This window comes from Grammomys surdaster, unplaced genomic scaffold (assembly GCF_004785775.1).
Source record: "Grammomys surdaster isolate TR1022 unplaced genomic scaffold, NIH_TR_1.0 100, whole genome shotgun sequence".
In the NCBI taxonomy this organism is placed as follows: domain Eukaryota; kingdom Metazoa; phylum Chordata; class Mammalia; order Rodentia; family Muridae; genus Grammomys; species Grammomys surdaster.
In genome coordinates, this window is record NW_021604579.1 from 3,395,240 (window position 1) to 3,412,936 (window position 17,697).

Here is a 17,697-nt window from a genome sequence, read left to right on the forward strand (position 1 = left end):
AAGTATTGGGTTCATGTGAGGATTTGGGAGGTTCTGGACTTTGTGTCAGAGTTTGGGTCTATCCACGCTCATTACTGAGGTTTAAGCTCAATTTTGGCGTTGCAGGCGGTTTAGACTTGGGGTTGGTCTGCAGCCTCGTTGGGCCTACAGCTCCACTCCTCTACAAGCGAGAGTGCACGAGGGGAGGGGCGGCGCCGGGGACGCGCACGGCAGGGGCAGGGACGCGGGCGCGGGCGGGCGGGCGCGCGCGGCTGGAGCTGGCGCGGGAGCGGTGGCGGCGGCGGCAGAGGCGGCGGCTCCGGCTCCAGCTCCGGCTCCTGCTCAGGCGGCGGTGGAGGTGGAGGTGGAGGTGGCGGTGGCGGGAGCGGGCGACGGCGGCAGCGGCGGATTGAGAACAGCGGCCTCAGCGGCTCGAGGGGGGGACATGCAGACCGACGGCCCCCGGAGAGGCGGTGAGTGACCCCGAACCTCCTTCGGGCCCCTCGATGCGCGGCCCTTCCGCGCCATCCCCACCCTGCCCCCGCGTCCGCGGTGCTGAGCCGGGGGCGGGCCCGGGGGCGCCCGGAGGCCGGGCCGCGCCCCCACCTGCCGCGCCCGCGATCTCGACCGAACCCCCGCCGCACCTGAGCCGCAGCCCGCGCCCCCCATGCAAAGTTTCCCCGCGCCGGTGGGCGCCCGGTTCCCCACACGCCGCGGTCGCGCTCCGGGGGCGGCCTTCAGCCTCCCCCGTCGGCCCCGGGCGGGTCCAGGCCGCCTCCCCGTCCCACGGCGCCCCCTCCCCGCCGGCGGAAGAGCCGCAGCCGACGCCGGGTCTCGCGGGCAACCGGGCGCACGTGCGGCCCCGGGACGAGCGGGGCGTGAGTTGCGAGCCCCCCTTCCCTGCTCTCCGTGGGGAGCGCGGGCCGGGGAGGGGCCGGCCGGGCAGTCCCAACCCCCACCCCGAGCGGCGCCCTTGAGGCCCCAGAGCAGCTCGTCCCGGGGGGACGGGTGCGCTCGGACCCGCTCCGAAAGTTCACTCAGTCGCCTCCCGGCGTCCCGCCCCGTCCCGTCCCGTTCGGGTGTGCCCGGTCCCCAATCTCTGCGCCCGCGTCTTCTTCTCGGCGCCTTTCTCGGTTTCCCTAGGTGTCTCTGGCTTCCTGTGTCTCTCACTGCCTCCCGATCTTACTCCCTGCGGTCCCAGCTTGTCCAGCCGTGGGTCTCTCTTCCTTCCCAGTCTCCGTGTTCTCTCCCTGAGTATCGGGTTCTTTCACCCAGGTCTTCCTGTTCTCTTTTCCCAGGTCTCGGTGTTTCCTTTCTCCAGGTCTCTGTGTTCCCTCTCCCCAGGTTTCCATGTTCCCTCTCCTCGGGTCTCCCTGTTCCTTCTCCCTGGGTCTCTCTGTTCCTTCTCCCCGGGTTTCCCTGTTCCCTCTCCCCCGGCCTCTGTGCCTCCATGTCTCTGTAGCTCCCTCCTTAGGTGTCTCTCTGCTTGGTGTCTCTGAATCCCCCTCTGTCAGGCCCCCTCCCCCACTTCTCTGGAATGCGGCCCCTCTGGTTCTCCTACCCCGGGAGGGGGAGGGGCTAGCCCTTCTCCCCATTTCACCCCCTCCCTCTGCAGGGCCCCAGAGTTGAGCAGGTAGGGTGGGAGCCCTACCTGCCCCGAGCTGTGGAATGGGAGGGAGGACCACCCTGAGAGTAGCCAGGCCCGGCCTGGGGATGCTGGATGACCAAGGGTTGTTGTTGAGGAAGGCTCTACTTCTGCTTCTGAAGCTACCAGGGTAGCATCGTGAGTAACCTGGTGCTGGCTCTGGCCTGGGAATACAGGAAAGTGTTTTATGGTTGGAAGGCCTGGAAAAGGAAGCGCAGTGGTAGTTCCTGGATGAAGGGCCCAGTCTGGGATCCTTTGGGAGGTACCAGGTATCTGATAGGATCCAGAGGAGAGGTCTGACAGGAAATCTGGGGGATTCTGTTTGGCTCCATATTAACTCTGGCTTCAGGGAGCATGAAAATCCCTGTTTTTACAGATTATGTGAATCTGCCTAAGGCTCCAACGACTCCTTAAGAACAAGCCTTCATTCTCAGCCAGGGCTCAGGCCACACACCCCACAGGCCCCACCTTCCCACCTTCCTTCTGGTTCTCAGCTCACCTTCCATTCTGCCAGCGCACTTCACCTTCCCTGTAAGGAGGAGCCCTCCTGCAGAAACCTGCTGTGCTTGCACACACGGCACACCTGTGTGCCCTGCACACTCAGTCACAGGCCTTGCTGTACACATACTTTCTTGCACATTCTAATTCGGTTTCTTCATGGTTTTGTTTAATTTGAGTTACAGTGTTCCTCTTCCCTTCCTTTAATGGAGACAGTTTTAATAGGATTCTTCCCTTCCTTAGTCTTACAGCTGCACACCCCCTGCCCCAACCTTCCCTCTGTCCAGGCTCATGTGTTTAGGGCTATGGGAAGAGGATTTTAGTTCTGGGTGCTGGAGAAGCAGTTTGCTGGGGTGGGGTGGACTGCAGCAAGGGTAGGCTGGCTGAAAACCTTGCCTTGTGAGTTGTATTGGTGTGTAGCAAGATACTGCCCCTGGTGCTTTGTGCTTTCTCTATACTTCTCAGTCACCTGTACTGGGAGTCAGTTCGAGGTCCATCAGCGGGAGGAGGTAGCCCCTAGCCTGAACAACCTCTTATGTTCCAGAATAACATGGCAAAGAGATCTCTTTGCGGGTCTTAGGTTCAGTCCCCTGTAGAATGAGAATCAAGTGTAGCATGGGCCCCAGGGCTGCTATGAGAAGCCAAGAGAACTGTGTATCTGTGCAAGTCAGCAGGCACTTGGTGGGAAAGCGAAAGTGATGCAGTAACCTGTTATTGATTGCTGTCCGTGTGCCAGGCACAGGGCTAGGCACTTTTGGCCTGGCACTCTTGCTTCCTGTGGGACTAGCAGCTGTGTAGAAAAGGAAGCCTCTCTCAGCAGCTGCTGAAGCGGGAGTGTTAGCCACATAGAGCAACTGTCGCTCCAAGCCGACTCGAGAAGATTGAGGCAGTTCCTGTGATGGGGAGGGTTGCAGGTTCAGGGTAAGATGAGTCTCAGAGATTAAGGAAGGGCTCTCTGAAGTGGGCTTTGACAGATCAGTAGGAGTTTGCCAGTTGACAAAGAGAAAGGATGCTTTGGATGGAAGGAAGAAAATTACTATGAGTAGCACTGGAAATAACGCAGCGGGTGAGCCCTTGCCTAACATGCTCGAGGCCCTGGATTCAGTTCCCGGCACTGCAAAATTAATTAATTAGTTAATTAAAAAGTTTAGACAGTATGAGTAAAGATTGAGAGATGTTATCTTTTGTGGTGTGTGTTCAGAGACACAGCATTACACAGGGCCTTGGATGTTCTGTGAGGTACTTGTGACTTCTGAAAACCCAGAGGGAAGAAACCAGTAGCTTAAGGTTTGAGTGGATGGAGACCGTGGGTCACGCTACAGCCAGATTGCTTTCCTAGAAGATGGTTCTGGGCTATAGAAAGTTCTGGGTGGAGATCTGAGTGAGAAGGATGCTGCATGCAGAAAGTCAGGTGAGAGAAAGCTAGCTTGTCAGGGAGGAGGAGCAGGCCACAGAGAAAGCACATTTGATAGGACAGGGTGATTGGTGGGATGTGGAGTGAGGGAGGGGCCCAGGCTTCACTGAAGTCCCTGAGCTATGGACCTGGGGAGGAAAGGTGGAGCCTGGGTGGATGTTGAGCTCAGACCCCGTGTGTTGTCTTTGAAGCACTTGAGTTTTGGTGAAGGTACAGGATCCTATTAGAGGTTTTAGTATGAGGGTAGTGTCTAAGCCAAAGAAAGACACCCGGAGTTACATGAGGGCTAGAAGCGACTTCTCTCAGGCAAGGCAGCTGTCAACAGTGGCCAGGAGCCCACATTATGAACAGCTGGAGTTTGACTTGACCTTGAACAGCTTGCTAACCGTCTCTGAACCTCATTTCTCAAATGGGTATGAGGAAACTGCATGTCCCGTAGGGTTGTTAGGCAGATTAAAGGTAAGCACAGAGTGTTTGAGACAGGGCCTCACTTCTTGTATTGGTGGCGCTCAGTGGTAGCAGTTGTTTTGATGTTTGTGCTGAAAATAAACTCTTCCATCAGGATCACCAAGTCACAGAGTTGTCTTTGGAAACACACACGGGCCAGGCAAAGTCACCTGCATGGCTGCTCTGGACTGGGGCTTTACTGGTGGGGTGCTCAACCAGGCAGGGGTTGGGGAGCAGCTACCTTGTCCCCCAGCCTCATGTTCACTGATGGGACTGTGTTTTTGTACTAGCGTATTTGACCTTCAGCGCACAGGTAGACGTGAGAAGGCTGGAGGTGGGGCCCTAGAGAAGACAGTTCTTGAGGTGGATAGAGAGGATTCTGAGGAAGGGCAGCTTCCGTGGTTTAATGTCCTTTTCCTCCCAAGATTCTTTCTTCTGCTTTTGCCTCCAAGGTCCAGATGCACCAGATCTCTGTGCTCTGGGCCTCTGAGTCTGAGGACTCAGGTTTGCTGCTTCTGGGGACTGTTTGTGATGCTGCCCCAGGGCTGCCTGGAGGTTGCTTCAGTCTGTGTCTGTGCTCTGGGTTTCTACTTGTTCCTGGTCCCACTGGTGGGCTGGGCTTCAGCCTGGCAGGTGATGCAGAGCCCAACCGAGGCCAGCCAGGTTGATGCAAGGGCCTTCTATGTGATCTTGCTCATGGCTGTTACCTAAGCCTGGTCTGAGACCTTTCTGGATTGAACCCAGAGTGATTCCTCACTGAAGTCCTCTCCAGTTACCCAGTCTGGCTTCCAGATGCCTATGACGGTTTGTTCTCTGGGTGGCTGGCCATCCTGACTGTTCTAGGCCTTGTCCCCTTGTGGGTTTGCAGTGGTTCTGTGGACTGTTGGTGGCCGACTAAAGGTGGCTTGATAGTCTGTGTTAGGGCTCTTTGATCCTGGACTGGTGTAGACTGGTGTGCATTGTTCTAGAATACTACCGTGGGCTGGTCTGTGTTCCCTAGGGTCTTGGTAGCCTTGAGGTCCTGTGTGTTTCAGAGACCTGCCTCATGGTCATTTTGGATGTATGCTTCCCTTCAGATAAGGCTCCCGCTTTAGGTAGAGCCTATCCCTGCTGGCATGGGGTGTGATACCATGTGGTGCCTTGAACACTATTCCTCTGCCTGGGTTCCTGAGCAACGGTGGTGCTAACAGCCCCACAGCAAGCATTGTGAGGCTGGGCAGGCATTTCCAGACAAACGGGCCTTTGAGTTTGCAACTCGGAAGCTGGTTTCTCTGGCCAGACCTGCTTGGCAGCCTGCTGCAGGAGCAGAGGCCACTGGGAATGTTGTGGAGAAATGTGGTGGACTGGGGGTAGGAAGTCTATACTGGCATCCTAAGGCCCAGGGCCTCTGGTTCTGGTCTGGCAGGGGATGTGTGGGTCTGTAGAGGTTGGGTTGGTAAGATCTGGGTGAGGCAGTGTCTTTTTATCTAAGAAGACTCCCTAGCATCCCAGAGTTGACCAGTCTAAAGTGAGGACAGAGACTAGAGAGAGAGAGATCAGTTAAGAGCACTGGCTGCTCTTGCAGACGCCTGGGGTTTGGTTCCCAGCACCCACATGGTGGCTCACAACCATCCATAACTCCAGTTCCAGGAGATCTCATGTCCTCTTCTGAACTTGAGCATCAGACATGTACACCGATGGTACACATACATAATGCAGGCAAAACCCTCATACACACCAAATCAATCTAAAAGAAAGGTGAAAGCGAGGGCAGGTGTGTGTGGAGGTTGTTAGTCTGTGGACAGTGAGCATCGGTCCTGGGTCACTGGGGGTGTTCCCACACCCCCTCCCCCACAGCACAGGTTCCTGTTCAGAGAAGAGCCAGGTGGCAGGACTGGAGTGTGGGGTGAGGCCCAGAAGGAGTCCTGAATGGGGTGCAGCATGCTTCCAGTGGGCACCAGCGGAGTAGCTGAGCTAGTGATGAGTGATATGGGGGTGACTAAGCTCTGCCCTACCAGGACCATGCACATTGCTAGCAAGAGCTCAGTAGTAGTTTTAGAAGGAAGGGGCAGGGCCAGCACACACAGTGCCGTGTGTGCCAGCAGAGAAGGCATCCAGGGGCACACCTTCATTTTAGAAATTATAGAGAAGCAGAAAGTCAAAAATAAATACTGCTCCTGAAGCTTCTTTGAAGGCTGATGTATGTGCAGGGGCGTGTCCTCCAGGCTGGGCTGTTTCCTGTGAACTCATGTTCTTAGCATGGCTGAGCACCTACTATGTGCTGGGTTCCCGCTGGGCATTGGGGATAGTGAGTTGAGCCAGGCAAAGTGTGCCCCATGTGTTTATTGGACTTATTTTGGTGACTCAGAGTCATGTAAGTAAATAAATACATTTGTGGCCATTGCTTTGAGGCAAAGTCCAGGCATGCACTTGACGATGTCATGGAAAGCTTCCCCGAGAAGTGCTGTTGGATCTGAGCTCTGAGTGGTAACTGGCTGGCATGGGCAGGGCTTCGAGACGGGAGAAAGTAGGGCACACTGGAAGATTGGAAGAGGGCACTCTTGTGGCTGGCTAGTGAGAAGAGAAACTGCTGGGTGGGGATTCCAGAGGTAGGTGGGCGACTGCTCTCCTTCAGGATCACTGCGGAATTCAGACCCATTGTCTGGCTTGGCCTGGGTAGTTCATGGGAAGTGGACAGATGGGCAGGCACATAGTAGGTGCTTACAGAACATCAAACAAATGCATTGAAATAACCAGATGGGTATTCTTACTAAATGGGGGTCAGCCGGTACCAACAGATCTGTAACTTGCTTCTCCTTTCCCTGTATAAACAGTAAGTTTCAAAAGTCTGTCTGTGTCTGTTTATATTCTGCTTTAATGAAATTCTTAACATTTTCTCATCTTTTCCTCCTTGTCCAGGAAGGAGCGGAGGCCCTGGTGCCCTGCCCTCAGTGCTGACTGCCCAGCGAGAGTGACTGGTATAAGCAAGCAGAGACCCGGTGAGTATGCCCCAGTGTGTGGCCAGGGCTGCAGGGGTGACTGTGGACTGGGTTGGATGACTTGGATTTTGCTGTGAGATGCCTATAAAGTTGTGGTCGGGCTGTCCTGTGTGCACATGGCTGAGAGACGGTGGTATGAGGGACAGAGGGATCGGAGCGTTATTTGGGGAGATGGGAAAGACAGGCCACCGTGAAGGGTGGAGGGTAGGACGTGAGGGAGGGGAGCTGTCTGGCTAGCATGGAGGACAAAGGGAGGTTGGGAATGATGAAGTTCATCAGCTGCTGTAGGTGTGACATAGGCTTCCAGATGACACCAGAGTCTGCCTGCTTCTCCATTCACCATGTTTCTGTGTGGAAAACAGACTGACTGTCAACTGAGGCGTATGGGAGGAGGAGCAGGGTACTCAGGGCAGTGGGCTGGAGCTTTAGGGAACAAGGTCAGAGAGTTAAGAGTCTACATGGTGGCCTTGGATGTGAGGCCGAAGGCTGTAGATGTCTTCCTAAGGGGGCTTTGGAAGTATCGAAGGCTCCTACATCAACAGCACCCTTCCATTCTTCGGTCAGTTCATTCTCGGAACACTGGCTAGTGGTGCCTCCTGCAGAACAGCAGCAGACAGAGCACACCCCACAGACATGATTAGGTTTGCATTTAAAGCCGGGCAGTGGTGGCAGAGGCAGGCAGATCTCTGAGTTCGAGGCCAGCCTGGTCTCCAGAGTGAGTTCCAGAACAGCCAGGGCTACACAGAGAAACCCTGCCTCAAAAAAACCAAGCAAACAAACAAAAAAGCATTTAAAAAATGATTATTTTAATTTTATGTATATGTTTGCCTACATATGTGTATGCCTGGCACTCGTGGTGGCAGAATAGGGGATTGGATTCATTACAGATTGTTGTGAACCCCATGTGGGTATTGGGAACTGAACCTGGGTTCCCAGCAAGAGCTTTAAAGCATTCTTAACTGCTAAGCCATCTCTCCAGCCCCAGGCTTGCATTTTTGTGAGCTAAAGGCACCATTGGCTTGTGTTCAGGATGAATTGGAAGGTGATGACAGAAGGCAGGATGCCCACTGAGGGATAGTTGGGATAGAGAAGAGGTAAATTCAAACTTCTCTACAAGTTGAGTGTTTGGAATGAAGAAAGGGCCTTCAGGGATTTGCTGACCTGGATAACAGGCTGTCCTTGTGCTTGGTGGGCTTTTCTCTGTAAGCTTCTTGAAGGCAAGACCCCATACCTCTTCGCCTATTTATTGAACAGTTCTAGATAAATGGTTAAACAGAGGAAGTCATGACAGATTGATCTGGAGCCAGTGAAGAGCTCAGCAGGTAAACGTGCTTGCTGCCTGACAGCCCACGAGCCATTCCCAGAACCCAGTGGTAAACGTGGAAGCAGAGCATTGACTCCACAGAGTTGTCCTCTGACCCCCGCGTAACCACACACAATTATAACAAATACATTAAAAAAAAAAAAAAAGAAAGAAAGAAAGAAATGGATCTGGTCTAGATGGAGAGGACTGTTCATGCTGAATCGGGCAGTAGGGCTGGCTATGCAGGATAAGGGGGCCTCCAAAGACTGGAAAGGTCAGCTGGGGAGAACGGGTGTAAGGATACCATGCGCCCTTCTGTCTATCCTCAGGTGAGGGGGCCGATCTCCTTAAAAGTCCAGAAGAGGCTGGGAAAGAAGAGCTCTTTGTGTTCTGAGATTCGGCTTGTTAGTGGCTTGTCTGGAGGGTGGAGATGGGGTGTGTATGGGGCCCTGCTCCTGGAGGCTGAGTTAATTTGGGGGTAGAGAGAGATGCTTTGAGAGTCGGCAGACCAGGAAGGTGCTGATGTGAACATCAGGGAGGTTAGGATAGGATTGCCTGTGTCTGAGGTGTGATACTGTAAACTTTCTAGACAAGGTGATACTTCTTTGTGGGGCTGGCCTGGTGTTGTAAGATGTCTCAAGTATCCTGGGATTCTTCCATTAGATGCTAGCTAGTACCACCTACCTCCATCCCCAGTCCTAACAAAGATGTCTCCAGACATTACCTCACATCCTGTGGCAGGGCAGAGTCACCCTGGACTGAGAACCACAAGTTTGTATCACCTCTCTGTGATTTCACTAAACTGCAAACCTGGAAGCCTAGGGGGAGTCACTTGGAGGACGTGTTTATGGATCCCTTGAACCGGTTCTGAAGGGGATAGTGGTTTGGGCAGAAGACGAGCATCTTTCGCAGTCGAGGGAACACGGGGTATAGAGGCCTTGAGGCAGTAAACATGGTGAACATGAATCTAAGGTATCCCACCCCACACCCTCGAGGAAAAGACTGAGGGTTGTAGCTGTAGAAAGAGCCTATTCTGATTTTTGTTTGTTTCAGAACGAGGCCCCTGTTAGGGTCTTGGCTGCCACTCACAGATATCTTGACACCCGTGGTTTCCCCTTTGACTCCCCAGACACACAGAAGTCGAGGGCTACAAAAGGGGCCTCAGTGTAGTTAGAGGATCCCTAATACTGGAGTGGGAGGGGATGTTGTTCCTGGCTGTTCACATGGAATCTGGCAGCCCGGCTGGAGGAGGTAAGACAGTCTCAGGCTCCTTCGTGCCAGCTGCCTTCTCAGGGCCTGGGTCAAGTATAAGACTCTGATTTATCCCCATCATAATCCAGTAGTTGATTTGGTGAGAGTTGGAAACATGTTGGTTTTCCCTTCCCAAGAGTGACAAGGCCTGTTTCTGCCTCAGCAGCTGCTGCTGCAGTACCACGCAGTGAACTGTCCAGGACATGACAAAAGGGCTCGGTTAGCTGCCGCCACAGGTTAGAAGATGAACAGCTCACAGCTCTCCCGGCCCAGTGTGCATCTTGTTACTTAAGCCCCGGCTGAGCACACTGTGGAACCCCGATACTCCTCCTTCTGCCTGTGGCCATGTTTGGTCTCCAGTCTCCTGGGTGCCAGGGTCCTGGCCTGAGGAGGAGTGGTGGGGGAGGCTGGAGGAACAGGTGGTATTTGGAGACTAATTAATATTTGTGAATAATAACTCATGCCCACGGGAAACAAATCAATCTGTGTTTGCATATTCATGAGGGGGGCCTTGAGAATGATCCCAGCTGTTTTCCATCCGGGAATCCCTAGGTCCTGGCGTCACATGGTCTCTTGGGGGTCCTCTTTGGCCCTGGAAGGGATGGTTAGGGTGGACCTCATGGAAGTGACACACATTTTCCATGAGGCGCATACACAACTCCTGTGGCTTGGTGTTGTGCCTGCTGATCTCTCTTTCCTCAGAGCAGTGGTTCCCAGGCTCTTCGGTTTCCCACACAGTTCAGTTTCCAAAAGTGCTTAGGGCCAGACAGGGGGTGAGCAGGTTTTTTTTTTATTTTGCCAAGTAAGGACATTATAAAAAAAAAAAAAACAACTGCTATCTGCTGTCCCTATCACTTCATACAAGAAAGGATATTTTAGCACCAAGGACAAAATTTGAGAATAAAGGACATTTCTTCCTAAGAAAGGGCAGTTGGCAGCTTTACAGTGGTGTAGCAAGGAAAAAAGATATATCAAAGCCATTCTGAATGTAGAAAAATTACACCCAATTATATCCTATAATATCATATGCCACGTAATTGTTTTCCTGACCAAGTGTGTCAGTTCGGTAGAACCGACGGTCCGCAGTGCAATTTGCAGATGAGCTTGAATGCCCGAGTGCTTGGGCCTTGATTCTATCTGTATTGTCCCGGACACAAACTTACCCGTCCATGCTGGTGGAGTGACTGTCTGTTCTAAGCACCACTGTGTTGGGTGGGTGCATGAGGCCATGGCAGTCCAGCAAGGCAGACTCGTTCTGCAGGGGACCTGTAGACCCCGGTGTGGGCAGGACCAACATCTAGACTTAAGCCCAAGCCTGGGACTCAGGGCTGCTCACCTCTCTTCTGATGAGGGAGGAGGCCCTGGAGCTGGGAGCAGCCTGAACTGCCTGACACCTGGGGCAGGCTCGGTGCCCAGAGTCCAGGGGTGGGAGTTGCTGAGAGGGGGAGGCCCTAGCTCAGGAGACTGTGGTTGTCAGAGCAGTTCCCTGTTTGTCCCCCGGGTCCCCTGGTGTTTCTAGTTGTCTGTGGCCTTGTATTCAAGGACCCCTGGGAGCAGCTCTCTTTGGGGGGGAATGTTTAGATTTTCAACTGAAAAAAGAAAAAGTTTAAAATATATCCTGTATATGAGTGTCTGCCTGCCTGCATGTCTGTGTACCATGTGTGTGTCTGGTGCCCACAGAGGGCAGGGGAGGTCGTTGAATCCTCTAGAACTGGGGTTAGACAGTTGTGAGCTGTCATGTGGGTGCTGGGAATTGAATCCAAGTCCTCGGACAGCCAGTACCTTTAACTCTGAGCCATCTCTGGCCCCTATTTTCAACTTGTGAGCCTATTTGCTACAATGTGGAAGTGTACACAGTGTTCTGAACACTCTGCCAGACATACAAAGGGGTCTTGAATCCCCAAGTTAGAGCCACTGGGCTTTGCTATACTGGGGATTGGGCTCAGATAACACTTGTGGCCAGATTTTCCCTTCCCTGTTCTGGGGGTGAGACACTATGGTGGCTTTACTCAGAGGAGCTTTGTCCCCCTTTAATAGTTAATATCGGCACCCCCATCCCATGTCTGTGACACCTCTGTGGACATTCCTGTGATATTCTTATCAGGCAGCTGTACCTGTAAATGTCTGTACCCTCTGTGTACCCCCAACGATGTCATCCGCACCTGGGAGTTAGCCATGCTGCGATTGCTATACTCAGGCAGCTACAGGGGATTAAGGCTCTGTAATTGTACTGGGGAATTTTGTCCCATGATGACTGTGCTGTGCATTTTTGTACCATGAAACATCTATTCTGTTTCATCCCTTTATGTCCGTACCAGGGAGATGTGTCCCCAGGATACTTGTGCTGACCATATGGAGCCGGGGGTGGGGAAATGTGCTTGGAATATTTGAGTACAGAAGTTAAACTCTGGCTTTTGTGATGTCTCATCCATGAAACCTGCCTAGACCACTCTGAACTGTGGTGTGTCACACTTCTGAGTTGTACCTGGGATAACGGTACCAAAGCTAGGGTCCTGTCTGAGGACAGTGTTCCTTCCCATGGTAACCTGGCCAGGCAGTTCACCGCCTAATGTGTTGATGGCCACACTAAGATAACCGTGGTGCTGTGATGAACAAGCCCAGATAAGACTTTAACAGTATAGGACCCCCATCCTGACATAGCAGTGTATGGCCTCATTGTGGACTGAACCATCTCAGCTCTGTGGTCCCTCAGAGGAACTCCCAGCCTGGAATAAGTAGTGCTGGACACTATACCGTGTGTGTGTGTGTGTGTGTGTGTAGTGTTATGGCTCTTGCTACTTACCCCTTACTTACAGAAAGTTTCTGACACAGGAACATCTCCCCTTCCCGACGGTCTCTAGCCCCTGACTCACTTCACAGCCCCACCTGCCTTACCTTTGCCCATTCACCTCATGAACTTGACTGTCCTAAGTTCAGATAAGGGTTCAAGTCCCAGGGAGGAGCAGAACCATGTTTGAACTCCATCCCTCCTGTTCACCTGCCCTCTACTTCGAAAATTCTCTTAGCACTGTGGGGTCCCATGGGGTCCCAAGATGTAGTGAGAAATTTGTGGGGTTTTTATTCTTGCTTTTTTTAAAAAATATATATATATATTATGGGAATGTTTTTGTTTTAATCCCAGGGGTGGGATATGGGGCAGCTTCATATTGTCCACAACAGCTGACTATGATTTACCTCATGCTCTAGTAGGGGTGTGATTTTTCCAGTGGCAGATAGTTTCTGCGATTTCATGATATTTGGAATTCAGAGGGACTTTTCAGAGGGTATAAATACCAGAGAGGTGGGGTGGGTTGTCGGTTGGTTGCTGTTTGTTAAGTAGTTGTGCACAAAGAAGTAATGAGAAGAAGAAATTAGATATCCTGACTGCAAAGATCAAACTTGCCCCAAGAAGCTCGACACCCTGTTCAGCAGAAAGCAAGCAGTCTAATGAGAATGTTGCCCCCTTTCCCCACTACACTACCCTTTTTTTCTCTCTCCTATGTTAAGGGGTTGAGAGGGTGGAAGAAAAGGAGGGTAAGAAGGGCTGAAGAAAAAGAACCTACAAAGTAGCAAAGGTTCAGCTACACTAAGTTGTGTCCAATATCACTCCTCCATTATACCCTGTTGTATTTTCAGAGCATGGGTGAAGCCTGGCCATGTGCCAATGACCTGTATGTGGCAGTGTGAGCAGAATTGGTGGGCACTGCTGTATGTCACCTAAGCCTCCAGGCAGGAAACATGGAACAGGAACCTTTAGAAGCCCAGCCATGGAGCTGAGGTGTCTCCAGTACATAGTGGCCACTGAAAGGCTTCAGCATGGGTTTGCAGAGTGGAAGAGGAGACAGGAGGGTGAGCAAGGTCTGGAAGGTTTCGGCTAGCCCCAAGCACAGCTCTCCCTCATCTGCTTTGGATACCCGGAACAAGGGAAGAGGAAACGTGGATGTGGAAGCTCAGGCTCTAGAATTCCAATCCCAGCCTCTTTATAGTTTCTTTGGGATAGGAAGGTGCTATGGGAATTGGGTAGGTTGAGAGTGACCAAGCAGGGCAACTGTAACTTGTAGAGAGCAGTCCTGGCGAGCCCTGACGGGCTGTGGCTTTGGCTGTGAGCCTCTTGACGACGTGGAACTGACTGCTGCTAAGTCTGTGTACTGGGGCCTTTGCTGAGTGTGCTGGGGGTCTGCCCACTTACTTTCCGAGGAAGAGCAACAGAATGCCCCAGGGACTGAGATGTCCCTGGACTGTGTAAACCTGCCTGGCTGCTCTCTGTTCCTGTCTCTGTCTTGGTTTTGCTTGGTTTTCGTCCCAACCTTTATATATCTTTGACTCCATTTCCCTGTCCCCATCCCCTTAATGGTGTGGGTTGGAAACTTGAGATCTGGAATGGACCGCCCTCATGCTAGTTTCTAATCAGCTTTCTTCTCCCTCCTGCCACTTAGATGCTTAGGTGCCCTGAAGGCCTCTGCACTCTTTCAATAGGATGGGTTGACCTTCAGCGGTGAGGGAGCTTGGACACCCATTGCACAGTCCAGTGTGGGACTGCTGAACTCAGTCCGAATGGGCAAGGAGGGTGGGCAGGGGTGAGGGAGTGGAAGAGCACATGAACAATGGGAACTCAGGTGGACACTGGCTAATTGGCTCTACCCTTCTCTCCATTACAGGTGGATTGTCTTGGGCTGTGGCTGGCTGTGGAGCTAGAACCCTGGATGGGACCGGAACCAGCCCCAGGGAGGAGGATGGTGCCCCTTGTGCCTGCCCTCGTGATGCTTGGTTTGATGGCAGGTGCTCATGGCGACAGTAAGTCTGACTCCTCACCATACAGATACACCATGTTGAAAAGTGACCTACCTCCTAGCAGGTTTCTAGAGTGCAATTCGGGACTAGGTCACAGGAAAAAGAATCAGGATGACCATAGATAACCCTCTAGTCCTCCTGCCCTAGAGACCCGCACTGGGAAAGCCCCCTTCTAAGGAGTACCTGCTCCTACTTCCTCTGAGCATCCTGCCGAGCACCTGGGGATCCCTTAGGCTCTGCAGAGTGGTGCATGTCTAAGCCTGACCCTGTTATATAGAGCTGGGGAGCTGTGTCTTGGATTCATGTGATCTTTGTGTGACATGTACAGGCATGTGCTTTGTCCACATTGCAGATCCTTGTAGAAGGCCCTGAGTAGAAGAAAGCAGGGTACCAGACATGTCCACAGGTCCAGGGAGGAAGCTCAGTTACCCAGATCCTTCCCTGAGGCAGGCCTGCAGTCCCTGGAAAATGGGCAAGGACTGTGTCACTTGGCTTGCAGGAAGGAGGGAGGGGGCAGGGAATGAAACTGAGTCTGTGTGTTTGTGTGTTGGGGGGGGGGCACGATTTGTCCCCTACTCCAATCCAACTCTGAACTTTGGTCTCTTCCCTGCTGCTGCCCTTCCCCCTGCCTGGCACTAGAAGACTGGCCATAGCCCGCCCTGTCACCATGGTTACCACTGCTTGGTTACTGGTAGGAGGCGGAGCACAGGACATGCTTAGCCAATCTGCAGACTGGGGGGAGGGACAAGGTCGGAGCTGAGGTCCCTTGGGGGAAGGGGCTATTCCCAGCCTGTCTTGAACCCAGAGGCAGTCCAGGGCCAACCCAGGGGTCAGGCCCCAGGACAACAGGCCATAGGGATCCCTCTATCCCCTCCAGGTCTCTAGACAAGAGCCTTGTCCCACCAGGGCTCTATCTAAATGGTTCATTAATAATTCAGGAGCCAGTCATAGAAGAGGGTGGCCCTGGAGCACCCTTCCCTTTGTCCTCAGAGGCTGGGCCCTGGGTAGGGGAGAATGGGAGGGAGAGGGCCTTTCTCTGGAGAGTCTAGCCAGTGGGGTGCAGGGCTAGGGGTCCAGAAGAGAAGTCAGGTGGAAAACTTTAGAAAGGAGGAGTGTGGGGGCGATCCTTAGACCTGGCTGGGGCTGATGGGAGAGGGCTTGGAGCTGCAGGGGCAGGAGAGGGAGGGGCCTGGCACCCTAGGTGTGACTGACATTGACATAGCCAGTGGCCCTTGATTGGTGAAGGACTGTTGTCACTCTTCTCAGATAGTCTCAGGGCCCAGACAGCAGGGGAGACATGCCACTGAGTTTTGAGAAACATTGAGGCCTAGGAGAATAACTGCCTTCTCCATCTTCCCTCTGACCCAGCACACCCTTGCCTGCACCTCTCAGACCCACCATCCTGTCTGCCCCCTGGTTTTCTCTGTGACTAGCATTACTGTCTACCTGGTCACCAAGTCAGAAAGCTGGGCCTTCTCTCAGCTTCTCTGTTCCTTTTATCCCACATGTGATCCATCTCCAGGTTCTGTGGCCTCTAGCTTCTGAGTGTCTCTGGAATGCATCCACTGCGCTCTCTCTGCCCCCTCCTGCCAAGCCTCCTTCGTCTTCTGCTTGAGTTTGAGTGTGCATCAGGAAACCTGATGGTTTCCGTGCCTCCAGTCCCTTCCCTCCGAACCTATTCTCTATTCCACAGTGAGAATCAGGTTGCATCCTTTTGCTCCCCAACTGCCTGCAGGGTCAGCTTTAGTTTAGTGTCTGACTCTCTGCTACCCTACCCTTCACTGTCTCTCTTCCCCTGGAATCTGCCATGCTCTCTCCTCTCGGCTGCACAGAGCTCCTTGTGTCCAGGCCTTCTTCATGCTTTCTGTTCCCACTTTCACAGTCAGGTGTGATGACACAGGCCTGTATTCCTAGCGTCTGAAAATTGGAAGCAGGAGGATTAAGAGTTCTAGAGAATCTTGGCTACATAGTAAGTTGAAGACAAGCCTGGGCTACGTGACTGTCTCCAAAAACAAACAAGGTGGAGGGGTGTGTTTTCTTTCCCTTTACATGACCAGGTCTGACTCAACTGTCACTGCTTCCTGTAACAGTGTGGTCATGCTCTGGTCCTCTGTAGTCCTCATAGCCTGCTCTTGTGGCATTTTGCCCTTGGTCTATCTGCCCTAGGCAGGCTGGGAGTCCTGGGAGTTTAGACATTTCCAGCTCAGGGTCTGGAGCTGGGTTGGTGAATAAATAAAAGGGGCAGGACAATCCTGACCGCACAGGAGTTGGGAGGAGTGAGGTGGAGCTGCTTCTAGGGTAGATTTCCAGGATCTTCCTGCTGGCTCCTTAGTAATTTGGTTACAGAGACCAAGCAGGGGCTTGGAGGTTGTAACCAGTGAAGGCTGAGACCCTGCCTTTGCTAAGGGTGCACCTCCAGGTGCCATGACTTGGGCACTGTCCCAGGCTAAGAGCCATCAGCTAGGGGTTGTGGTAAGCCAACCTCAGGAGTCAGGGTCTGCCCTTCCAGCCTACTTTTAAATTACACTTGCTGTTTGAATCTCTCCCCATCGTGGCCAGCCTTGGACTGAACTTGTAAGACTTCTCACTAGGGGCAAGCAGCCAGACATGGACAGGGCTGCTGCAGAAGGCAGGGCGGGTGCCCCCAGAGAATTGACGACCAGAGCAGTGAAGCGCAGAGCGGACAAATGTGTTTCTATAGGCCTCTTAACGAGACAAATGAATGGGGGGCCTGGCCTCAGAGGGGAGTGGAGAGAAGCAGGGGAGAGAAGCAGCTGCCAAGAGTTAGCCTGGAGGCCTAGTGTTGATGCCTAGTCAGCTCCAGTGGAAACCTGGGTACAAAGGGATACTTGCTTGCATGCACGCACACTTCTGGAACCTCCCTCAGCTCATCTCCCCACCCCAGGGATTTGTGCCTTCTTGGGGGTGGGAGGGAGGAGATACGTGGATGTGGGCATAGAGGTGATCTTGGTGTAGTCCTCAGGCAGAGGTTTCTGCTGATCTCATGTGGTAGGTGCTAGGAGAAAGAATCCATCGGGACCCATCCATCACAAGACAGAACCCACCGAGCTGGGCACAATTCTGTGAACTAACAGAACAGTGGGGGCAGGTTGGGGCAGCGCTGGCACAGGCAGTAAGTAGCCTGAATATCTTGAGAGGCTTCCTGGAATAGAGGGCCCCTGAAGATGAGTGGGCATTTGCTAACATAGCGCATTGCCCAACGAGGAATTGAGACTGGCCAAAAGAAAGAGTCATACCCCTGGCCTTATTTGCTTATGAGAAAGCCAGAGTGAGGCCCAAAGACAGCACAGGCCAGCGACAGGATCCCCTAAGACCAGGTGCATGGAATGGTTCTGACCAGGTTATTTGCTGGCATTAAAGCTGAGCGAGG

At 53.0% G+C, this 17,697-nt stretch overlaps 1 protein-coding gene across 2 annotated transcripts in view; it reads left to right on the forward strand.

Annotated features, from left to right (window-relative positions):
- The first annotated feature begins 239 nt into the window (after nt 1-239).
- Ptprf (protein tyrosine phosphatase receptor type F) overlaps nt 240-17,697 on the forward strand; it is an 80,744-nt gene continuing 63,286 nt past the window's right edge. Inside the window, exons 1-3 of one of the 2 annotated variants that reach the window (XM_028786269.1) lie at nt 240-452; nt 6,882-6,961; nt 14,174-14,309. In XM_028786269.1, coding sequence (XP_028642102.1) covers nt 14,219-14,309 — 91 coding nt within the window. In that variant the 5' untranslated portion in view covers nt 240-452; nt 6,882-6,961; nt 14,174-14,218. The remainder of the gene's footprint in view (nt 453-6,881; nt 6,962-14,173; nt 14,310-17,697) is intronic. The other variant, XM_028786263.1, reaches the window with a different exon arrangement.